General features: G+C 43.4%; 2 protein-coding genes across 2 annotated transcripts in view; one reads left to right on the forward strand and one right to left on the reverse strand.

The window, feature by feature from the left end:
- Positions 1-2327: 2327 nt before the first annotated feature.
- Positions 2328-24532, reverse strand: LOC8029323 (NADH-ubiquinone oxidoreductase 49 kDa subunit). The gene is made up of 12 exons (XM_002404451.5): positions 24230-24532; positions 23760-23863; positions 23095-23204; positions 21365-21566; positions 19900-20012; positions 18661-18899; positions 12764-12883; positions 11252-11381; positions 10205-10300; positions 9341-9424; positions 3317-3374; positions 2328-2527 (listed from the first exon to the last, which is right to left on the reverse strand). The coding sequence occupies exons 1-12, from the start codon at positions 24427-24429 to the stop codon at positions 2490-2492; spliced, it is 1494 nt and encodes a 497-aa protein (XP_002404495.3). The 5' UTR covers positions 24430-24532; the 3' UTR covers positions 2328-2489.
- Positions 24533-24709: 177 nt separating this feature from the next.
- Positions 24710-25329, forward strand: part of LOC8029324 (RNA-binding protein 42) — a 116305-nt gene continuing 115685 nt past the window's right edge. Inside the window, exon 1 of the mRNA XM_029982151.4 lies at positions 24710-24965. Within this exon, the coding sequence (XP_029838011.3) occupies positions 24913-24965 (53 nt within the window). The 5' untranslated portion in view covers positions 24710-24912. The remainder of the gene's footprint in view (positions 24966-25329) is intronic.

Raw genomic sequence — 25329 nt, forward strand, 5'->3', positions numbered from 1 at the left:
AAACAGCGTAATTGGGACAAGCATGCCACCAAACAAATCTCCCACAAAAAAAAAAAATTTTTTAGCAATGTTTTTGTTGCAGGACGTAATTTAGTCGAAGTCGCAACCTCTCCACATCTGACACTCCCGCTCTTTTTCCCCGCGCGGAGAAGTATGCCCCACCCCTCGCTCTAGGATTTACTCTTGGATTGACTCGGCTGCGGAGTTGAACAACTTGTGCAACATCTCAACTCCCAGTGCGTCTTTTGTGCGTACCACAGCCTTTTGTAATTTTAGTGTTCTGTGCAAACTGTGCACAAAATAGACCCTGAATTGAAGTGCAAGCCTGAGCCTTCGGCACGCTGGGTTGGAAAAGCGTCGGGACTACCCCATGGCTTCGTCGCGGACGTTTCGTGCACCCGGTGCAGATCTCGAGGGCCTCTGGAGCAAAAGGACGAGAACATACCTGGACACGTTTGTCACTACCCGAACGCCCCATTGCCTCCAGACAAATAGCATTCAGCTTGTCATCTTTCGAGGCGACATGGCCGCTGGAAGACTCGCTGTCGACATCACTAATCTGGTAGCACTTTACAAAGCAACGGCACCGGTTTACAGGAACCGACATCTCCAAAAAAAACATTTGCACGTGCAAGCAAAAAACAAAAAGCGCTAAGAAAGCAAAGTAAATGCGCTACTCAAGCCAAGAGAAGACCCCAGAAAAATGAAAGTAACAAACCGCGCTATGAAAGCCAAAAACCCCGTGTCGCTTCCTATCACTAACACCTGCGACAGCTGCTAAACACACGCTACTTCACTGTAGGAAGTCTTACTCAAGCACCTGGGTCAACAGGAAACTCTGATCACATGAGGTAGGCGAGACAGGCGGCAGCAGAAAGCGGCGGCCATGGAAAGAATGGCGAAGCGTTTGTTATGACATGAATCCAAACGAAATTGCACGTCTTGTAAACCCTTTGTAAAGAATAATAGTAACTCTCATTACATGGGTTATTCTTTAAACATAAAAATATGCTACTCAAAAGGAAATTACAACATATCACAAAAATTTAACAACCAAAATCTAAGCTGTCGATCAATCTCTTAGCCAATGAGAAGAGTTGCTATCGCACTCCGCGACGTATAATACCAACTTTATGGCGCACAATTTAAAACCGACAAAATAGCCACAAACTAAAATCAGTCTTGTGCAGTCAACATTGCTGTAAAAAATATTTTTTTTTTGCGGAAAAATTGTTTTGTGACATGCTTGTCCCAATTAGGCTGTTTAGAAAAACTTTTTTTTTTCTTTGCAGTTACCGTTTAAGAGGGGACACTGGCTAGAGATTTAACTTATGAAATACTCAAGTGATTAAAATTAAATTTGCAGGGAGATTTAACATAAGATGTAGGTGTATTGTGCAAACTTTCAGCTCTCGGGGACAATTTTACATATCTGCATAAGAATATCTGCCGCTCTTTGTTAAGAAATTTATGATATGCAAATGAAGCTATTAAGCAGCATTTTAATTGAATGCTAATACAAATATTTCAGGAAAAGTTATTACCTCAAAATATGAGATGCATATTTGTCCTATGTCAATTTTTGAAAACATTTTTTCTCAGTGAAGACTTCAATTTAAAACAAAATAATGTAGATAGACCGATTTCCCAGTAAATTTCAGTTCAGAAGCATCTTGATTATGATATCGGAATACTTTTACTTTCAAACAAAAGATTCCTTCCTATGAAATTTGCGGCAAAAAGTGGAACTCAGAAAAATGCATTCAAACATTGAACTCCTTTACTCTGGGACGACCTCACAATGTGTTGAAAATATTTTATCTTGACATAACTATTTTGCATATGGTTATCAAATTTAGTGTAAGGGTGTATTATTAGTTTCTAAAACCAAAAAACCTTAAAATATAAAAAAATGAATCTTTTGAAAACAATTTTAAATTTAGGCTCATGTCCCCCCCTTAAGATATATTATAGTTTTGCAAGAGTAGCATGCTTCACAGCGTAACTACTAAGCGCACCCCGCACGCTCAGTGCCCAAGCTCCTCGAGTGGCCATGAGCTGATAAGCACCAGTCTGTCAGCACATATAACCTACCGCACAACATGAGTGTGAACAGCCCAGCATGCTTATTTTGCACTTGCAAGTCTTTACATATGCTCTGGTTCAAACTAGGATGTTAACTGGAAGTTTATGTTTTGAACTATTTGATGGATCGAGGGGATAAAGGGATTTTTCGGAGACCGCAGTCATTGCAAAGGGCCACATTGAGTGTTTCTGCTCACATTGGGTGTGGGTGCACAGTATATAATTAAACAAATAGAGCTAAATGTTTCTCAAGAAGCCTTTATTATAACTGCATTGCCTCCAGATGTACAGGTTTGGCCTCTAGATCCACTTGCAGGCAGCCTCTAAAGAGCAGTGCTGCTATGTGCAGGCATAACTACTATGCCACAAAGTACTCGAGAACACGCTATGGCTTCCCTTGCCAGCTAGCGATCAATTTCTCCAAATACGACATCCAGGGTACCTGCATGGCAAAATTGGTGATGTCTCGGTTACATGCACACAAATGAGCACTTTCATAGGGCACACAATGAAATTGTGAAAGGGTGAAAAGAATGTACAGGGTGAGGCAATATGAGCTGGCCCAGCAACGTTCTGGCTGGGGCAGCAAAAAAGCCATGTCGGGAACCTTGGGTACCGTGAAACTGTTAAAAAAGTGTTAAATTGGACTGCCACATCACCACCAGTTGCAATGTGGCAGTCAGTTTTAGAGCTTAGCATCCCGGAGGTACTCCAAGGTGCGTTTCACCCCTTTTGGCTAGCACTAGCCTGGGCCAGCTCGTATTGCCACTGACATTCACTTCCACCTAAGTGTAGTGTGCCCAGAATTGAATGTGTTACAAACTGTCTGCCCCTGCCTTGTATCTTTCTAAATTGAGATGATTTCGTGGATTTTGCAGATGCTTAGCTTAGCAAGTTTCTCATTTGAACCCTATGTTTACCTTCACTAATAAATGCATTCTCTTCGTAAGTTCGTAAGTTTTGATGAATTATTTAGCTAATTAGCATGTTTTTTTGCGATCCTTAATGTCCGCCTTGGCTGGCAGTTTGCTCCCAGAAAGAGTTCCTTTTTTTTTCTCAACCACCCTTTTTTTATGGATATTTCAAAGCCTTCGCTGAAACAGCCCGTATGTCGAGGACATTAGAACTGTTCATAAATCAATGCTTGAGCATTGGGCATGACTTTGTATTGTACAACCTCCGAACAAATTTCGACAAAGCTAAGGTAGAAAGAAGGCTTGTGAATTCTCACCAATTATAGCCACTATGTCAGCAAGCATGTGGTTCCTTCCAATGAAGTCCAGGGCAGACTGCACAGAAAAATGAATGCAACATGTGGACAGAGCAGCCACGGCAAAACGCGATACTTCAGTGTACAGCGAAATGCCTTTATAATGAACGCCTCCACTATGAGAATGGCCATTCAACAAAGTAAATGTAAAATAAAGTCCTGGGCCAATCTCCTATGAGGTTAATGTGTTTTTCTGACTACTACAACAAGTTCCTGTTTAACAGATATTTATGTTTAACGAAGCAAAAATTATCGGTATCTAAATTAAGAATTTTCTCAGTCAAAAATTAATCAATTATACATAAATTGTCGTTCTCAAGTGATGCACTTAAAGCGATACTGAACCGAAATTTTGAGCTCACAAAACAAGGCTGGACAAATGGGCGAGACACTGCAAAACCCAAAAACATCACTCGTACAGCGATATCTCTGACGGATCGCTGTATTTTTAGAAAAAAGTGCGCAATTGAACACAGCCGATGAGGTTGACGAGACAAGTCACGTCACGATTCCCATTCCCTCTCCTCCTCGCTACGTCCTGTCGAGCTGGCGAACCGAAACGAGAAGAGAAGCGAGGACGCATCCCTTCATTCTCAAATTCTCCCGGAGGACAATGACATCAAAGACCTCGCTTGATCGCGCCCTTTTTTTCTAAAAGTACAGCCACTCATTTGAGATATTGATGTAAGAGTGATGTTTTGGGAGTTTCACAGCATCCAGTTCAATGCTTCTGCAGCCTTATTTTGTGAAATCCAAATTTCGGTTCAGCATCCCTTTAAAGAACAGAAATACTGTGATAGATGACACTGCTACTGCGCCGCCTACGCCGCGAACCTCTGCCGTCGCTGTGCAGCATGTTCTCGGTTTTTGGGTCCAGATAATTTGTTAGTGTGCAACCTTGTGTCTAGATGGCACTATGTGAATTTGTTGCTGCACAGAAAGCCCATATGCAGTGAAATAGTCGGGAACTTCGTAAAATTGAGAAAGTCGTTTTGCGGGCATAGGTTGTGCGTTATAATCCGAATTTGTTCGTTAAATCAGGAAATTTGTAAAATTGGATTATGTTAAATTGAGGTTCAACTGTATGCGCCACTCCACTGCAAGATGAGCTTTTTTTCAATTCTCCGTTTGGGCAATGGGCACACTTGTTTTCTTATTTTGCATGTACGTCGAAGCAATTTGAAAGGACCCGCGCAAATGAGAGTATGTAAAAAAAAAGTTAATAAATTATTTCCGTGGGCGGTCACAACTTTTTTATGCCATCTCGGTATTAGTTTGACCTATGCGCTAATCTTCATCGGGATCCAAGACTCCTAATCTCGCTCGATCCGAGCTTCAAATTGAAGCGATAATATGCAATCGAGGAGCGATAATATGTAGTCAAAGAGATGTCACCTGTTACTCTACCCAAGACGCCCAAATCTAAGTGCTCGGACGGCTCCGCTGTGCACCTCTCCCCATCCTCGCTCCACTGCAGCTGTCGCGTGAAGAGTGCGTTACCCATTCTGCTGCACTGCTACAAGTAGTACTGCTGCGCTCGCTGCGCCGCTTGGAGAGCCTCCTCCAAGCGACACGTGGCGGCGCAAGCCACTGGCCGACTTAGGAAAGGCCGAATTTACAGGGTTGGCGAATGCCTCTCATTCGTTGAGTGATCGGGGGGTCGATGTTGCTGGCTTAGTGAATGCTGCGATTCATATTTTGATGAGTCGGCTAAGTTGCGTGGAAGGTTGGACAGCGGGAAATTAGCCTACAGCGAGGAGCGCCGGTGTTTCGGCTGTAGATGGCAAATTTTGCTAGTGGCGGTACTTGTGGTACGACCGCTAGCTGGTGTCTTTAAATTGTTTTATGCAGTGGTAAGTACAGAAACGTGTGATAATACAATTTTCATTTATAAAAAAAACTAAAATGACTGCATCTCCATGTGGTGAATGATGTTGATTGGGGCGAAGCTCTGGTGGCGCTGATGATACTGATTTTATTGTTCATAGGTAGTGCTGATGGTGCTGATTTTGTTTTATTGCTCATAGGTAGTGGTGAGTTACGGGTTGCGTTTCGACTTCATTATTACTGCTTTATGGTCGGTGAAGTGCAGGGCCAGTGGTTCTAGCGGATCAGCTTGGATCCACTAGAAGCCGTGGAAATGTATCTCCACTGGTCAACGGTTCATGTCAGAAAGAGAATGTGTGGTATGGAACGTGGTTATATACGCATTTGACCGCAGCGCCCTCTCATCTATAAACGTTGAGCCAATGCATGCAAAGTTTAACGTGATTATATACGCATTTGACCGCAGCGCCCTCTCCTGTATAGACGTTGAGCGGCTACGTGCAGCGTTTCATCCATGACAGAAACTCCAGCTCTTGAGTTACTACCACATCTGAGAGCCACTGCGCAAACATTTTTTCTTTTTATGTGAGCACGAACGCCGGACGGACGGACAAGGCTAGACCCTAAGGAGCTTTGCCCCTAAAAAAAAAAAAAAGACTTGGTAATTGAGAGCAAGATGCCTGGATTCTGCAGCGCAAGCTTTTGCCCCACGTCAGCGAGTTCCGACGCGCCAGTCTATGGTACTCGGCCACTGTTCTTTACAAAAGTCAATTGTCAACGTACAAAACCTAATTTCTGATGTTGCTCACACATACTGTATTTGGCACTGTACTTTTTTCTAAAACACCTTGAATGTTGCAAAGGTACGTCAATGTGCGAGAGCACAAATTTGGTTTCGTGTGATCGATTTTTTGCGCTCAACTACTACTTCAACGAAGTTACCTGCACCATAAAAAATTCCACCGGTCTGGCGGACTTCGTTATAGGCCAATGCACTGTTTACAAACAAGCCCTCACGAGCTGTGGACCACGGCCCCTTGATTCACTCCGTCGCTCTCCGCCATGGGGGCAAATGCGCAGTTTCCACACGAAGTGTGGCCACTGCGCATGCGCAGGAACCAGATTCGCATGAAGTGAAGTGTCTGCACATGCACCCTGCCAATAGCAGCGCCACTGCAGCGGCGTGACGTCAGTGTCGCGTGTCGGTGTAAGAAGGCGTTTGACTGTACCGCAACTTTTGCTATCATGTTGGATCTCTTTTTATCTGGATATACAGTGTAGACCGCATATAAGGTATGTCACGGGAGTTGCGAAAATCCGCACTATAACCAAAACATCAATTTTTCAGGTCAAAGTTATCTGCCATGAGACAACTTACCTAATAAAACAATTTATTTTATGTTAGATAAAAAATAAAGCTCAGTTTTAGGAAAGCTCTTATTTCACTAGAATAGTACACTTCTCTCTCAAGCGTGTCACGCATTTTGCAAGAAATTTGTGATTTTTGCCTGGCACCGCCTTTTAACGGCGTTGCGGATGACGTTGTCTTTGATAATGCTAAGGCATTTGAATATCTGATCACTGAAGGAGTTCTGCTCACAGTAAACTTTCAGTTTCTGTAAGAATACCAGTGCGTCTTTACTTGAAACTTCCTGCGTGCGCTCTTCGTCATCGCCCGACTCATCTTCGGGTGGACTCGCCCCAGAACTTTGCACCGCTGCAACAATAGCTTCATCGGTGGTTGCTTCCTCACGGATTACAGTCATCCTCATCCTCATCTACATAGTTTGAAACGTGCCGTTTGCAGGAACAAAGTGGTTTTCCACAAGGTTGGACCACACGTCGTATGCGCCAATCGCCTCGTCAATCATATCACTGTGCCAATCGGCGCCCTCCGAATTCACGGCATCGCGCACACTTCTGGATGGTTGTCGCTTTTACTTCCCACCTTGACACAGTGATCATGTCGATGGCACCCCTTAAAGGGAAACTACGTGGTTCTTGAAAAAAAAAACAGTTAGAAGTGAATTCTAGTGTATTTTTACCCTGTGAACCCGAATACGCAAACCATTTGCAGCGCGCGTAAAACGCGAGAAAACGCAAAGGACAGTCGCTGTATGTGACGTCGACAGATGTTTTGGCTGCCCAAGGCTAGGGAGGCGGGGCTTCAGCCTTATTTTGAAATTGCTCTTGTGGCTCTCTGGCGCGTCGCATTGAAACATAATTGTGATATCTGTTATTCTAAAAGCCAAATGAACGCAATTCAAGCGTTTTTTTCTCAAATACAGAAGTGCCTCATCTTCCCTTTAAGTAAACCTTGATGATTCCTCTCGTTGCAATTTCAAGACGACTCTTTCGCACATGCACTTCTTGTAGGGCGCCTTGATTGTAGCGATGACGCCCTGATCGAGAGGCTGGCTTTTAGCAGTTGAGCACTGCAGTTGTCCAGGATAAGAATGAGGCGCCGTTTTTCCGCGACCATGTCCTCATCGAAACTTTTCAGCCAACTAGCAAAAAAACTCCTTGGTCATCCAGGTTTTTCCATTTGCTGTGTGTACCACAGGCAGACATTCTCGCTTCTTGAAGCAATGGGGTCGTTTTGTTTTCCCAATGATAAACAAGTGAGCTTGTCGGAGCCATCTATGTTTTCACAAACCAAAACCGTGACACGTTCTTTTGTGACCTCGCGGCCAGAACAGGGTTCACCTCTTATCGCGAGAGTGCGACCAGGAAGCATGTTGGAGGACAGACCAGCTTCATCGGCATTATGGATGTCTTTGTACATGTACGCGGAATGCATCTTGGGATGAATGCGAAACCACGCCTGAATACTGGCATCGTCAATTTCCCCACTTCTGCCCGAGATAACTTAGTAGCTAATTCTCTGGCTGTCTTTAAACCACTCGACCCATCCGTTGAGGGGGTTGAAGCCTTTGTGCTCAAACAAATGTCCAAAAGACCTAGCCTTCTCTTGTAGCATCGGGCCACTCACTGGGACGTTCTTGGCTCGCACTTCGGTAAACCATCTAAACAAAGCTTTGTCGACGTCCTCGTACTTTGGTGCACGAATCCTCTTTCTTGAAAGCGATGCAGAAGCGTGCTGTACTTGCTCCCGTACCCACTCCCAGTTTTTCCAGGCAGTGGAAACCATAGCGTCAGCGACGTAGTACTTGGCCGCGACGAAAGCTTTTTTCATGCCGCTTTTGACATCTTTGACGATGCTCAGTTTGTTTTCGAGAGATTGCTGTTTCTTGGCCATCTCGGGCTTGGGAGACAGGGACAAATCGGCAATGGACGGTCGATTTCCGTAAGATATGCTTGACGCGGTCCAAACATCAGACGTGAGAGCAAGCCAGCAAGCTGCAAGAAGCGAAACTAGATACTATCCAGCTATCAAGCCTTCATTTTGCGTGCGGTGTAAGGAAGGAGGTTGGTTTGCATTACTTGGGTGGGGGGTGAAGCTCAAAGGGTGAAAGGCTTGGGCGGCTCAATAGGGCTTTCAGAGTTGAGCGCGCGAGTGTGTGTGTCACACCTCGCTGCATTGCACCTCGCTGCGTTGTCATTCGTTTCTCGCCTCTCTCTTTGCTTCTCCTCGCTTCTTCCACGTAACCTCCTTGCCGTCCTTGCCCCCGCGAGTGCCGCTTGAGCCGTTATTTGGTGTCGCACAGGGAAGTGGCTTGCTGCGCCGGTCAGTTGGTGACGGGCTGTTTCTTAAACCGCACTATAATTGGTATTTCCCTTCGCGCGTCTGCATTTTGAACGGTATGTAATTACATGGAGTTGTATGGGAGGCGGAGTGGTGGTTGAAAAAAGCCGCATTACATCCGGTCCTGCACTATAAGTGGTCTATACTCTAGCTCATCCTAAGTGCACCTGTCAAGTAAAATTTTTTATCAGCACTTTAGTTGCTGACAGAGTGAAAATGGCAGGGTGGAGCTTCAATCGGCCCGCATCCAATGCGAGCGTCCTACCTTCGGTGTTGCGGGTGCTCCAAGCGCGCAACCAAAGCACAGTGGAAGGCATAGCGGCGATCAAAAGACACACTCTGGCATTCCTGCTCTGTCAGTGACTGTAAGAAAGCCTGAAAACTGCCCTCTTTTCTAATAATCTGGGGCATCCGTTGGGATATATACCTCTCTATGGGAGTGGTGTACTTACCAGATGGGCAAAACCGGGGGCCTTGATCTTGCACCGGTATGGACGACTTGATCCGTCAGAGATCATGTAGAGGCCGAATTCCCCCTGTAAACACAGGGAAAGATACTTTAGGAGCTTGGCATGCAGTTCAGACAAATTCAGCATATTTGCATGCATGCTAAAGTGCAAGCTATGGAGCACGGTGTACTATTGCAGCATGCAGTCCACCTCATCTACGAATGACTGGCAAGGCAGTGGAACTGCTGCAATGCAGTGCACCATTTTCCTTAGAGCGGGGCTACAAAAATCACCAAAAAAGATAGAGCATGCAAAACATCCTAGAATCGCTGAAAACATGGTCAAATTCTAAAGAATCTCAAGGCATTTCTTGGGACCCACTTTCATTCCAAACTTCATTACCAACTGAAGATTAAATTTTAATACAGAGTGGCATTCTCACGGAAGTTAACTTGCATTTGGCAAACGTCTGCAAGTGTAGGCGGCATGGCACAATGCAAGGTACTAGAGTCGGCCAGCTGCCAAAAGCTCTCAAAAACAACAACAAAAGAAACAGAAAATACTTCAAAACACTTTGCTTTCAAAAAACACTTGGCCCGCTGCTTAAAAGTTTTCGGAGACAATAAAAAGAAAAGAAGCGGTAGCAAAGAAGAACAAAGCAAGAGAATGCTTTGAAAAAAAAACGGCACTAAGCCGCTTGCGAGAAAGGCCGACAGGACGTTGGCATCTGTTGCGTTTCTCGTAAAAGCCCAATTTCGCATATGACGGTTTCCTTGATAGATCGAGATACAGCAGCAAATTCTAGTTCTACAATGTTCAAATCTGAATTCAAATTTGAATCTGCTGCTGCTGGAAAGGAAGGCTCACTTTTGGTGCTTCCACAGCTGTGTATGTCGCACCAGGAGGCACTTGGTAGCCTTCAGTAAACAGCTTGAAGTGGTGGATCAGAGCTTCCATTGACGTCTGCAAGGTCGACATGAGATGTCAGTGCCAAACAAGGAGGTCTGCTGCAAGAGCCACGGATCGGTCTTCTGACACAAAACTGGGCTTACACAGAGCTTATGCTCATGAAACAGGCGATCACAACGCTTGGCTGGGAAATTGAGTCTTGCTTCTAGTAAATAGAATATTTTAAACACGACACAGAAAATAGATGTGGCAAGTACCAGCGGCCACATAAACCAAGATTGTGAGATCCCACAACATCGACGTTAGACACTTATTTTCCTAAACATAATATTAATTAGGTAGAGATTTTTTCAAGTACTGTAATGCTGTATATCTGGGAAATTCAATATGGATGTATACAGAATGGCATTATATTTTAAGCAGGCACAGTGTCACATACATTTTTAATAAAGTAAAAAACGAAAGTGCTCAAAACCGAAATCGAACTGGGGAGGAAGAAGAAATATAGAGGAGAAAGTTGCCGAAAATCACGTGGCTGTGCTACTTTTTTTTGTTTCAATCAATGTATTTGCAGCTTTTTAGAAGCCACAAAAATGATCATATTGTTTGTCTATATTTAGTACTGGGTGTGTGCCTTCTATGACCTACGACTTTGATTATCGTTGGTGGTTGTGTCTAAACCATAGAAAACGGCGCGCGACCACGGAGAAGAGAGTGAGCGCGACTCAAACCGGCCAGCTCTCGATTGGCAGCTTTGGGAAGGAAAGAGAATGAATTTCGAGCTGCAAACTGTGTTCTGGATAGTTGGGTTCTCATATGTCATGTACAAATAAAAACCTTGGCGAGCATAAATACCCTGTCAGTGCCCCTTTAAAGATTTGGCTCGAACAATATGGTCAAATGCCCATCGTTCTCAAGGCATGTTCTCAAGGCACATTGTTTCGAACAGCTCGGAAAACTGGGAATTGCTAGGAAGACGGAGAGAACAGGGACAATGAGACCAACCTTCATCTCCTCTCTGGAAGGTGGAACGCACTTATTGTCGTCCGTCCTGACAGGGCCCGGCGGCATTTTGTTGAGGCACTGGTGGATGATGAGCAGGCTCTGCCGCATCTCTTCCATGCGACAGAGGTACCTGCACGGTAAAAGAAAGGGTGGGGCTCTGACGGAGCAGTACATCCCCTTCCATTTTCTACAAGTCGTGCAGCCTGGGTTAGCCTGGAGTTTTGGGACCATAGCTTTAACCCAAAGCTCGTAAAATGTTAAAATGCCGTAGAACCTCTTTATAATAGTAAAACCAAGTTATTCCAGAAAATAATCTTTACTATATGAATATCTTCACTTACCAGCACTGCAAGCATACTGTAACTTTGCTTCACTAGTACATCCAAATCTTTGCACTATTAATAGTCGTTACGATAGAACGCGGGTATTCAAACCGAGTGCCTAGGAGCCCAGGTGTCCCTCAAAGCACCCTCAAGGATTCCTCCAAGTTCCAGAAGTTCTTTACTGTCCCTATCCACCTGTGTAAGCATTTTTCAATGTTCAACCAGTAAACTTTGGCAGATCTGAGTCACCCACCGACACACAACTTCTACGAGCCAAACACTCCATAGTCTGTGAACAATAATTGCTTACAAGGTATGCAGGCTTCTGCATCGCTTTATTGCTTCAATGCCGGGACAGGGAGGGGTTTCTCGGCTGCCATTCAAGGCAAATACAGTGGATTCTCGAGATTGCAAAGTTAGAGAATTTTTGTCTTAAGGAGGGACACTACCCAGAAAAAAAATTTTCTGCAAAAAAAGTTGATTTCAAAAAATCTCATGTATACATCCACTAACATCTAGAGAGTAATCCCAAAAAGTTTAATTAGTTTGCACTGAATGGTTAATTTTTTATAAATTATTTTCTGTCCATCAAAGCTAAAAAAATGGTAGGGTTTGGAGCACTTTGAACGCGTTTTTCTCCGTTCCACTTTTTGGTATAAATTTCGTTTTAGTCAATCTATAGTTTGATAATGGCAAAACAGGGAAGGCTCATTCTTTCCTTTCCCTGACTGAAATTTAATAGGGAATGCAGCTATGGAATTTTTTTGTCACTTTATGGATGTCTTTTACAAAAATGTTGACATTTTGTGGAAGACACAGAAGACAAAAAGTTCACCAACTTTGCAGAAGAAAAAATTTATACAAATAAATGACTTTTTAGAAAAAACATTCCATAGTCGCTCCCCCAGGCATACTGCTACATATCTAGCAAATAAAAATCTTGAATATTGTGATAGTTTTCTGACGACAGATTAACTAAACAATGTAAGCATGTTGCTGATAGAAGCTAGTCTAATTTCCTTCTCATTAACCGACAGACCTGAAATTTTGTTATGCACCCTCTAGCATGACCACCAGCCCACCCAGTAAATTTCATTAATTTTAAGACAAGGGTTCAAAAGTTGACCCCCTAGGGGGTGTGTCCTTAAAGAATTTCAACATTATAACAATTATGAAATGACACACATACCTGTCGTAGCAATCTCCTTTAAGACCGACCGGAACTTCAAACTCGAAATCTTCGTACGAGTCGTACGGCTGGGTCTTCCTGAGATCCCACTTGATGCCCGAACCACGTAGCATGACTCCACTGCAAAGTGTTCAAGAAAATTTACAGGATAGTACTGGAACTAGAAAAAAATTAACAATGCTTCACAAATGAAGTATATAACCATTGCCATGCTTGTAAAGAGAAGTCACTCCATAACATTCAAACTATTCAATTTAAAATATTGACGTCCGTTCGAGAGGCACTTGAGTGCTTTTTGTTGAAGTTCGTTTCTGATGGCATATTGTTTGTTGGGCATACTGTTTGTCAATGAAAATGATCAGTTCTAGATGGCAAGACAACCTAGCAAATTTGCAGCAATAGAAATACACGGGCACTATTTTCCCTTGGGGGAACATCCTCGTGTTACAACCACATCCACGAAATTTGACCGATGAAAATAGTTAATTGCGTGGGGATTCGGAATGTCAATATTATTGTTATCTTTAGGCGCGTTGTGCATTATATCTGGACAAAAAAGGCAAATCTTTGGGTGTAGAAGAAGTAATACAGCAATTATTTTTTTCAAAAACGTCGTCTGATGGAGCCCTTTGTGTCTGTTCCAAGGCGCAGCAGAAAGAGGGGCGTTTCATTATCTTTGATTTTATTTTTAATAGGGAAATCGGCCGCCCATGAGTGTAATTTCGAGTTTTTTAGGATGCTTAGAGCCCGTAGATTGAGTTATCACCATAGATAGACCATCTTAGTATCCACTTGAGTGCCCCTTTAACACTGTCGATTAATCTGCCTGAACATGCTGCTGTAGACTTCCATGGATGGTCCACGGAAATCTACAGGGTGAGGGCGTAAGGACCAGCGAATTCGGAATGCCTTGCAAAATTCTAATTCTAATCGTATAGTATATACCTGAAACTGGGCATGTGAACATTGTTTCGCAAAAAATTTTATATCTATAATTTTAGAGCTCAACTCGGAGACGGTGAAATATAAAAAATATGCAAAAACGGCGGCCGTGAACTTTCCATGTCCTATACCGGATGTTCGTCATCTGCACAGCTGGTTTGCAAACTTGCTTACAGTAGGTCGCCGTTATTATATTTTAAAATTATTAGTTATCGCGATTATCCTGCTTGCTGCCAGCCTCTAATATGGCATTCTCAGTGTTTTTGCGTTCAGCAAGCCACTTGGGAGCCAGGTTGCAAACCAGTGAGCAGATGAGGAACAGGCTGGTATAGACAATTGCAAGCTCAGCTCCCCGACTGGTGCCCCATGAATACCAGCACGCAAAGCGTGCGCGCGAACGTGGCCTTTTTTGACCACGTTCACGCACATGCGCAATGTGACCACATGCACATACAATTGCAATTGCATGTGCATGTGGTGGCAGCCAGATGCCGTGCTCGCAATCGCCTATAGAACATAAGGAATGCACAGCCGCCATTTTTGCTTCATTTTTAACATTTCACCACGTCTGAGCTTAGCTCCAAAAACATTTGACATAAAAATTCTTGTGAAAGGACATTCGTGTGCCCCAAATCAGGTTTGTAAGTTTTGAACTCACATTTTGCAAGGCGTACCAAATGTGATGGTCCTTACGGCCTCGCCCTGTATTTTCATACATCGAGAAGAACTTTTAGCACAACACTGTTCAAATACTAACTTAATATTGAAAAAAAAAAAAATTACTGCCCGTAAGGAATTGGTTTTTATTATAGGATTTGCAACTTATCACAGAGCAGAAGCTTAGCGTTGTGAAACTACTGCTTTGAGCGAAAAACTTCAATTTTTAATTCAGTCAGCCGTCTGAGTGTCATCGAAACCCCAAACATAAAGGAAATATCTTTATAAAGCATTCATATGACATTCAAAACAGTTTTTGTGCCGTATAATGCACAGTACGCAAGCGAAACGCACTGTTCCTACGTTCCCCACGAATTTGCAAGCAAAGCTGAAAATGCGGTGGCAATCAATGCTAGTCGCCAAGAGATAACGCTGAAGTTTGCATTACTCTGCCATATTTTTGAAGTAGTACATACAAGGGCTCCAGATAATGGCAAGCTATGCACTGCTTCATTACGAGACGACTGGGCTGCCTCTCAGAGTGGCAGACTTAATTCGAGCTTCAGAGTGACTAAAGCAAAGACTGAACCCTGCTGACCCCACCATGTTTCGTGACGAGTTGCAAGGGGTGAGGGTCGTACTGATAAAAACAAACATTTGTCAGTACTTTTTTGTAATATAAGGAGTGTGTTGCGTCATAGGGATGACTTGTGCTCTGCTGTAGACTCATCCAGTGCTGATAGTATTGTGGTTTTTACCGAAACGTGGCTTTCCTCTTGTGTTAAAAATTCGGAAATATTTTGTTGTGAAAAAAGTTTCAAGGTTTATCGTTGCGATAGAGGTGAAAGGACTGGTGGCGGTGTGTTAATTGCTATCGCAAGTCATATTGAATCGTTTTGCGTGCACCTGAATAGCGAATTGGAGATAACATGGGTTTGTTTGCATTTGAACCACCAGAAACTTATTTTGGATGTATGCTATCGTCCACCATCTAACAATCATTCCTTCGTTACTAGTCTTCATGACGCAATAAACTCATTAATAATACGCTTTCCTTCCGTTCCAATCATTCTTTTAGGTGACTTCAACTACCCAAATATGTTCTGGACTGGCTTGCATGCTTACAGTCACCCATTTTCATCAGACGCGACTGACTTCATAAACTTGTGTAACGATTTCAGCTTCAGTCAATTGATGACTCTTCCTACTAGAATTACCCATACAACAGCCAACATATTGGATCTAATTTTAACAATGTCATCTTCTTTAATATCTTCAATTAGCACCATGCAGGGCATAAGTGATCATTCATTAGTACATATTGTCATCGATATTCCTGTTAAAAATGCTCCAAAGATTCAGAAAAAAATATGCGACTATGTATGCTAACGGTAACTTCGAGGCCATTAACAATGAACTTTCTTTTTTTCTTGATGATTACTTGCCGCTCTCTTCAGAACGCTCAATTTAGGAAAATTGGGAGTTATTTAAAATGCAGGTTGTGCATCTTACTAGTACATATATACCTTTGCGCAATATTTCCGTCATCCCGCAATCACCATGGTTTAACAACACATTAAAAAGGCTTTCTAACAAGAAAAAAGAAAAATTTCGAGCAGCTAAATTTTCAAATGTTGGTTCTAAATGGTCTGCATACCATATTGCGGCTAATAATTATAAAAGTGCTATTGAAAATGCAAAGGCTACTTATTTGAATGTAACTCTACCATCACTTTTAACAAGCAACCCAAAGCAGTTTTGGAATGTAATTAATCGAAATGAAAAATCGTCAATATCATTGTTTAGTTCTTATGGAAATGCTGTGCCTTTTAGTGAGTGTGCCCTTGTTTCGAACGCCGCCTTTGTCGCTCCATTTTCAGACGTTAACGTGTCATCTTTACCTCCATTTGAACGTACTGGATTTGTTCCTATGTACCCGATCGCTATTGATGCTTGTGGAATTTTTAAAGTAATCGATAATTTAAAAATATCATGTTCTGCGGGAGTAGATGCTATTAATTCAAAATTCCTAAAAAGTACCAAAGAATATTCTTCTATAATACTTTCTAAACTATTTAATCAGTCTCTTAATTGTGGGTGTTTGCCGGACGACTGGAAGGTGGGAAAGGTGGCGCCGATACACAAAACGGGTGATCAACATTCTCCTTCTAATTACCGCCCCATATCGCTAACAAGTATCCCATGCAAAATTTTTGAGCACGTCATTTTTTCACATTTAGTAAACTTCTTGGAGTCTAACAACTTCTTTTCTCCCGCCCAACACGGTTTTTGTAAGTCATTTTCGTGTGAAACCCAGCTACTAACCTTTACTAACGACCTTCACCTCATTCTTGATCGAAGTTCCCAAGCTGACTGCATATTCCTCGATTTCGCTAAAGCATTTGATAAAGTATCACATAGTCTACTACTTCATAAACTAAGCAAACTCAGTATTGATTCCGGTACATTATCTTGGATTCATGCCTTCCTAACTAGCCGGTCTCAGTTTGTATTTGCGAATGACACGTCTTCTCCTTCAGCTTCTGTGACGTCTGGAGTGCCGCAGGGGTCTGTACTGGGTCCCCTTCTTTTCCTTAGATATGTCAATGACTTACCCTCCTGTGTTTCATCTTCAATTAGCTTGTTTGCCGACGACTATGTTATATATCGTGGTGACTAACAAATCCGATGTTTCTTCTCTTCAGTGTGACCCTGACCGTGTACTATCTGAATGGTGTGACTTAAGGCGTATGCAGCTTAACACTAACAAAAGTAAGGTAATGAGGGTTCCTCGGCTTCACAGTGATGTCTCTTGTTATTACCTGAACCACACTCTTTTACAACAAGTAACAACCTACAAATATTTGGGAGTTCATATTTCATCCAATCTGTCCTGGGAAACTCATATTCAATACGTAACAAGTAACGCCAATCGTATGCTGGGTTTCATAAAACAAAATTTTTCAACAGCCCCCTTATCACTTAAACTACTTCTTTACGAAACGCTTGTTCGCACCTAACTAGAATATGCCTCTTCGATTTGAGACCCCGGTACTGATGTATTAACATCTGCAGTTGAAGCAATTCAAAATAGATCCGCCCGATTCATACTTACTAATTATCACCGCAATGCCAGCGTAACATCCATGAAATCAAGTTTGAACCTGCCTAATCTTGCATCGCGTAGAGAAGTTTTCCGTTTGTGCCAGTTTCACAAAATCTACTACCACAATCATACTTTGCGTAACAAGTTATTAGCATCTCCTTTTTACATATCACGGCGTCTTGATCACCGACACAAGATGGGCGTACCTTCATGTAACACTACTACTTTTCACAATTCATTCATACCCCGTACTACAGTGTTGTGGAACCACCTTCCAGCGTCTGTGGTATCAATATCTGACAGCGTTGCTTTCAAAAATTGCCTTAACAATGTTCACATTTCAGCGTTTCACTAATATGTACATGTTGTTTTGCATTCATAGGTTGTTATTTATTGTATGTTGTTGAATTCTATTGATGTAACTCGCTCCCCTCTGTAATGCCTTCGGGCTCTGAGAAAACTTTTAAATAAATAAATAAATAAATATGCTCCATCCTCAAAGTCAAAGTCAAATTTAAGAGTTTTACGTGCCAAACCAACGACGGGCATCTGGCACGCCTCAGCGGAGGACTGAGCGTTAATTTCGACCACCTGGGGATTTTTTGACGTGCAACCGAAAGCTCGGTTACACGGCGCCTTCTCCGCAATAAGCCTCCGTCAGATTGCGGCTTCTCGGGCGGGATTTGAACCCGTCACATCGAAATCCGTAGGCCGGCGTTCTCGCCCTGGAGCCACTGAGGCGGCTTGCACCATCCTCAACTGAATGGACTGCAGCACCAGAATGAATCAACGAACGTAACAATGCTGGGGTTTTCAAGCACGAGTATGCACATAGCTCCGTTTGCCATCACCTGCACTTGTTTCGTAGCTGCCAGCGGTGTCATAGCCATTGGCGCAGTGGTGTATCGAAATTGCGACGGCGTTCTCGACTCTGCAAAGTGGCACATTACACGCAGAGAGGGAACCACAGGGTAGCGCTCTTTCACAACGAACACCACCCGCAGTCTGTTGCAGGTCAACGAAACCGGGACAAGCTTCTTCCGCAAGGCCCTTCAATCTTTCAACTTTAGGAGAGCGAACGCTAATGAGGAGGCGAGGCATTTGCTCCGCCAAATGCGGCACAATGGGCTCGTTACCTGCGGGTGTCGGTTCCGTACTGGTAGGACTAAAAAGAAAGGGAGGGAGGGGGCACCTGCATCCCCAGTCGAGGGCGTCCTCGGCGGAGATGACGCCGATATCGATGGTGCGCTGCCTCCAGATGCGATTGCCCGTAAGCAGGTCCTCCACCTCGTCCAGCCGCTGGCTGAACTTCTGGGCCCAGTCGTAGATGTCGTCCAGCAGGCCCAGGGGCATGTCCTGGGCAACGCCCCCGGGGCGCACGTACGCCGCATGCATGCGGGCCCCGCTCACGCGCTCGTAGAACTCCATCAGCTGCACCCAAAACCCCACCGGGCCCGAGTAGGTTAGTGCTGCTCTTTTTGTAACCTTCTTAAAGAGCAACTCCGGTCGAGAACGAAACCAAAATAAATTACTGGCATCGCTTTTTCCTATTTTTTTTTGCACATCATTCTTTCTTTTTTTGACAGGGTGTGGGGGGGGGGGCTGGAAAAAGATTAAACGATGTTGCAAGTATTACATGCAATTAATCTCTTAAATGCTGCAGAACCTTTGCTCTAGTGTTCTCCCGTCGCAAGAGATTGCAAGAACTCGGTCAAAAAGCAAATTCAGGTGTGTGAACTAAACTTTAGAGCTAAACTTGCTTCCCAGTGTGATGCAGTGCCACCGATGGATGACCCTAATTTGTTTGTTATCTTTAGAGCATGAAATGCTTTTTAATGGATCACCCAATCCCAGTCTTTAGGCAGCTCATTTGAGCATTTCCCCACCAGATTTAGTGGGAAAATAGATGTTGAAAAGAACGACGTGATGTCATAATATCAGGCAACATTACGACTGGAAATCCGCGTGATGTCGAGTTGCACAACGTCAATTTTCCCGCTAAAATTAGCGAAAAAATTTCTCACAATGTCAGTTCACATGATGTCGATTGAACTGTCAAATTTGGTGACAATATTCAGAAACAATGCTCTTCTTTTCCCGAAACTACTGTTCAATGTCTACTAAACTATCACTCCTGAAATACTGCATTCTGCGCATTAGTGTATAGGACCTTGGGGATGAAGGCTGCTGGTAACTTTTAAACATTGTCGTTGCTGTATCGTGTACTGCGTGAACTGGGGAAAGGCAATTGCAAAAATGCGATCCACCCACGATTGGGGTGGGCTTCCAATTATTTGTTGGGAAACTCACATTGGCAGTTGACGTATCGCTAAAGGACCTTGCACAGGAGGGATTGAGGCCTGTACACTGAACAGTGGAACCTCGTCCTCTAATGCCGTGCTGAAACACAAAATAGTTCATACGAATGCACCTTTTCTCGCTCCTCAAAGAGCCAGAAGAAGGGTGTCAAGCCGCCAATGTCCAGGCAGTGTGTGCCGACGGCCATGATGTGATTCAGGATCCTCGTGATTTCCCCGAAGAGAACTGCAACCAAGAGCCCAGAGAAGATAAACATTACCTATATTCCAACGTACAGAGCGGTTCACTCTTAGAGAAAACATTAAAACGCACAACCGACGCTCCACACCGTGCCGGCTGCTGGCACCACCAGAAGCTCGACACGGACCCAGTGAACACCACAGACGGTGCATGCCGTGCGTTGTCTGCTACTGCATGCTACGGTGCAGGTGAAGTGGACGAAAGAACAGTGCAGTAGCAGATAATGCGTGGCATGCAATGCCTCTGGTACTTACCGCACCTGCACCGAGCTTCCGTGGGCGATAACTGCCGGCACAGAGAAGAGTGCTGGCCATGTGCACCAGCATTCTTTTTAAAGGGCAACTCCGGTCAATATTTGTTAATTTGGTATTATGACTGTTTTCAGACACATCAGTGTCCCTGAATTACAAGGTGTAACTTTTTTTCTCGATATCATGTGCAGTTTCATATATACCACGGCTCAAAGTTTGGCTTCAGATGTCTACGGCAAAATCCGAAACTATCTGCTGGAGCAACATTGATCATCAGCTGTACTGCCGCGACGTGACGTCTGAAGGGTGTTGCGGTACGCAGTACAACCAATCAACCGCAACTCCACTGCCATGCGACGTCAGAAGGGTGCTGCGCCAGTGTTCCTTGACTAAAAGCTAAACCACTTGCCGCCCACTAAAGAGCAGCTGGTCGCATCTTTAAAATAGGTTTTAAAGGAATATGCGGCTTCACTTTGACGTAATACTTTGGCTGTGACTATATTTCGTGCCAGTAAAGTGATACCAGTAATTTATTTCGATTTCATTTCCGACCGGAGTTGCAGTGGACCACCCTGTAGTCTCAAAGCTCAAGAAATATTTCTTTAGAACAGCAAGAACAATAAAAAAAATAAAAACACACTTAGTGATGCTGAAACATACTGCTTGTTGTTGCGCTAGCACTTGGCAAACCTTTTTGATTGTGAATAATAAATAGGACCCAAAAATTATACCCCTTTCCTCTTTAGGCAGGTGTACTTCCTTACAATATCACTTCTTCGAACGGTAACGCTTCTTAGCAAACGTAAGAAGACCTTTGTATCTCGTCAACTTTAAGTCCCGGATGGTAGTCCATAATCCACAATTTCTCTGCCGCATTTTGTTTCTACAGCCCGTGATAAGGGGCTGCTAGGTGTCACCGATTCGAAATTCCTCTAATGGTCTCGCATACGGTTATCTTGGCGGCTGTGCTAGGGACAATTAGTCCACCACATCCCAGCCAAAATGAGGTTAATGTGAATGGGTGACAGCCCATAAACAGGAGGCACGCGTGTCTATGTCATCCTGTGAACTCGGGCGTCCGCCTACCTCGGATGTACTTGGCACGCTTGGGGATGTCGATGTTAAGCAGCTTCTCCACGGCCAGTGAGTAGCACTGCTCATTGGCCATCATGGACACATAGTCGAGCCGATCCATGTAGGGCAATGCCTGAGTGTACGTCTTGTACTCCATGAGCTTCTCTGTACCGCGGTGAAGAAGGCCAATGTGCGGGTCTGCACGCACCACTGTCTGCAAGAATCAGAGCGTTCCTCTTGTCAGCTGAGAGCTAACATGAGCCGCAACAGCAAAGCTAACGATATGTCTTTCTTACCAGAAGCAAGCATTTCAGACCCCTATATCATCTAATCAGAGTGGTCCTGCTCTGCCTTTATGTTTTACTACTCCTAAGGTTGCAATAACCTATTCTCAGTTGGTGAGAAGTTGAACATAATAAGTCCATTTTGGATGGGCTACCTCCAGAGTAAGCCTTTGAGTTGCGTAAGTTTAAGTTACATGTGTGCAGCCAAAGCCTTACTCGAAACAGCAGCCTTAAAGGGATACTACAATGAAATTTCGGGGCCCATTTCTTGGTCTACATGTGTTCAAAGGATCAGTATCACATTGAACACACCAATATTTTGTTAAAAAAGCCACGAAAAGGAAATAAAAAAAAATGAAACAATTAGCAAAGAGCACCTGGTGGATGTTGCTAGTGCCTCGTTTGTAATGCCCGTTTAGGAACCTTGACAGTTAGTGACGGTAATTGTCTCGCCTTCGGCCATGACAAGAAAAGAAGGGAAGGAGGAACTCCCCTTTTCCCACGAATCTCTTTTGTGTGTCCCAGAAGTCGCTATTGTCCCCCTACAAAATTATAAAAGATTAACCCTTCACTCAAAATTCATACAAAAGCAGCCGCTTCGGTGGCTGGAACGACTAGGCCATCCTCTCGACGTCAGCCTTGCCGTAGCTTTGGTTGTTCCGAGACAAACTATGTCACAATCGCGTTGAATGTCACATATTCTCCGCTAGCTGTTCCCCGAGCGCTTGTCAGAGTGTGCCGTTTATAACAAAAAATACAGCCATCAGGCTCAAAATACAAACGTATGATTGTCATTTACGGATATTGTGGATCATATTCAACCTATTTTTGAACATGATGGATATATTTCAAATTTTTATTGAAATATCCCTTTAAACCGGTAGTTCTAACTTCACAAAAAACCGTAGTTAAAACATAAAAAAAAAGTTAAAAAGAAATGTTTAGCTTTTATTACCTTTTTTTTTGTGGAGACATGCTAAGTGGGAGACGGACAAGTAAGGTAAGAAGAATACAAAGACTTAAAAATATGAATGAATATGATGCTGCAGTCATAAAAAAAAAAAAAGCAAAGCATCTCTAGAGAAAGTTCTGGATTTCGTGCTTGGCCCATTACCAAGTGTGGGCATAAATGATATAAATAAGGGTGGTGACAGATTGCTAGAGGGATGCAGTCTAGACAGAAAACCCAAGGCACAGCCTTGGCCAGAGAACTTGCATGGATGTGTCAGCTGCTTACCAGCAAGCTGACAAATCCATGCAACCTTATGTCAAGTGAATCAGCAGGACGACTAGTTTGTTGCAAGTCTTTTATGGCAGAAAACATCGCTAATAATAACAAAAAAAGGACTCAAGCCAAGAACAGCCATATCCTAAGATGCAAACTTTTTATCAACCCGTATGCATATACACAGCTCTGGAAGAAAAAATTATGCCTGCTGACCCTCCCTCCTAAGTTACCTCTCCTTCCAGTTCCAAGACAAGCCTCAAGACACCGTGAGCTGCTGGGTGCTGTGGACCAAAGTTGATCTGCATGTTCCGCACCTTCTTCTCGATTGGGGGGATGTTTCCTGGAAGATTTTGAGGTGGGCGATGCTTGGCAATTTCAGTTGAAACTAAAGGCTTTAAAATAAACTTAAGGGGAAACCTATATGGGGTGCAAGTTCGTCTGCTTCTTTTGCAGGGGTTATGGAGACGTGAGGACGCCATGCAAGCTCTTACTGGCTGATTAAAAAAAACAGTGGATCTCAAGGCATCTAGCATTGAGGTCTACACATCGTTCCATTCAAAGCCAATCAGAACTCGGCATCGTTCTAACGTCACCGCAACCCCTGCACAAGAAGCACACAGCTTGCTCTAAAGCATAAAGAGGAAACTAAAACGAAAATATCAGATATACCAATTAGAATTCAAAATCTTCAAACTACACACACGAGACCCTCAAAGGCCCCTTTCGTAACGGGTAGTTACAGCTATTGGAATATTGGGGATACCTCATGTAATTTGGTTCTGCAAGTTCAGACTCAGATAGATTCACTCCACCTTTTGATACTAAGAAAAGGATCAACGTCGTGTTCCCCTAACACAACTAACACGATTCAAACCGCATATTTGATTTGACTTACTGTTCCGTGGCAGCTTCACGAACTGTGAAGAGACCTCGTCAGGGTAGAAGACTACATTATCGAACTGTTTCATAAACTCAGCATCTGGATAGTACCGGCTGCCCCTGTAAATGGAGAGAGCTTCGATTGCACATCAAGCACGGAGATGTTATGACCACCGTCAAAAGAAAGCCATAATTTTTTTCCACCCGAATTTCGTCGCAGTTTCTCTCCGACGGTAGGGCACGTACTACTCAGAGCTGTCTCCGAGATCATATTCGAGATTTCTTGTTGGAATATCTAAACACCAAGTATACCTATTAAGTGCATTTAAAACCCCCACTGTGTACGCACGAAAAAGAAAAAAAAAAAAAGAATTAAAGTTAGTAGAAAACTGGATCACAGCTCCATGTAAACCTGTGCCCCTCGTTAGCACAAATCGACGGGATATTGAAGACCGTTGGGGGTTGAAAATGAAGGCTGCACATTACCTGACAAAGAAGAGACAGCTTCCAAATTTGGGTAGCACTGCGCTAGGCGCTTTACACTGCAAAAGCCTTGCAGCGGCTCCCAAAACAGAGGCCATCGTAACCGACGTAACCTTGCTGAGCAGGAGCCGGAGGCAGCAAGGAAAGACAGAAGTGACGATTCTTAACAACAGATGGCGCCAGAAAAAAAAAATTAAGTTCATAAATAAATTGTGTGCAAAATTAATTTAACTATAAAATTCTTAATAATGAGACCCTAGTAATAACGCTCATAAACATGTTAAAATTTGTTACTAGGTGGCATCTATCGTAAACAGCCCATCAAGTCCACCCAGAAAGATGTAAAGCTAAAATTTATCGCAATTTCATATTCATTAAAATAAATAGTTTTTAAACATATAACACGGCATTAGGTGAAAAAATATTTTTACTTTGGATTCGATTTTTTTACAGATTAACCAGAAGTTTCCGTCGTTGTCGCTCGGAGTGCTGCAATCGGCACATGGCGGCGAAGTGTGTGAATTTTGTAGACTTCTTGCAATCGGTGTTGTTTGTGCCGTCTTTCGCGCCTCTGCTAAAACAATTTGTGTAGCATAGTGTTTGAGCCGTGTACCAAACTTGACCTGAACTCTTGTTCTTATCCGGATTATATTAATATCGAGGTAGATTCACAAGAACAAGTGACAATGGCTGGGATAAGTGAAGAGCGCCGAAAGGAGATGGAAGAAGAGATGAGCCGGTAAGAACCCGATTATCCTATTATTTTTATATTACTATGTATTTGTTATGGTTTAGAGTTTATAAACTAACCGGAGTATGTACCCGATGCTTATTCTTATGTCGTTTCACGCGAAACGTGATCAACGATCACGTTTCGCGTGATCGTTGATGAAGTAGCCGACTCAAGTTTGACTCTCGAGATCTCCCGTCTTGAGTCTCACTTCTTTGAGCTCTGCTTTGTGCTATTACGAGTAGTGAGAGACAAAGTGATGTACGTGCTGCCCAAGCATTTTTCTTGCAGATGGAGAAACATGGCACGCATGCCAGTGCGTGCATTTATGTGACCCGTTCATTCGTTGTGGGACGGATGCACAGATGCATGC

Source organism: Ixodes scapularis, unplaced genomic scaffold, assembly GCF_016920785.2.
Source record: "Ixodes scapularis isolate PalLabHiFi unplaced genomic scaffold, ASM1692078v2 PGA_scaffold0__279_contigs__length_252992795, whole genome shotgun sequence".
Classification (NCBI taxonomy): Eukaryota; Metazoa; Arthropoda; class Arachnida; order Ixodida; family Ixodidae; genus Ixodes; species Ixodes scapularis.

What these genes read in the sequence shown, in the direction of transcription:
- LOC8029323 (XM_002404451.5), bottom strand. Translation starts at nt 24,429, where the DNA reads ATGAACTTAATTTTTTTTTTCTGGCGCCATCTGTTGTTAAGAATCGTC. An exon ending in CCCCCGGTTTTGCCCATCTG is followed by an intron (nt 3,375 to 9,340) that starts GTAAGTACACCA and finishes TTTTCTGTGCAG; the next exon opens with TCTGCCCTGGACTTCATTGG. An exon ending in TGACATAGTGGCTATAATTG is followed by an intron (nt 2,528 to 3,316) that starts GTGAGAATTCAC and finishes TTTGCCATGCAG; the next exon opens with GTACCCTGGATGTCGTATTT.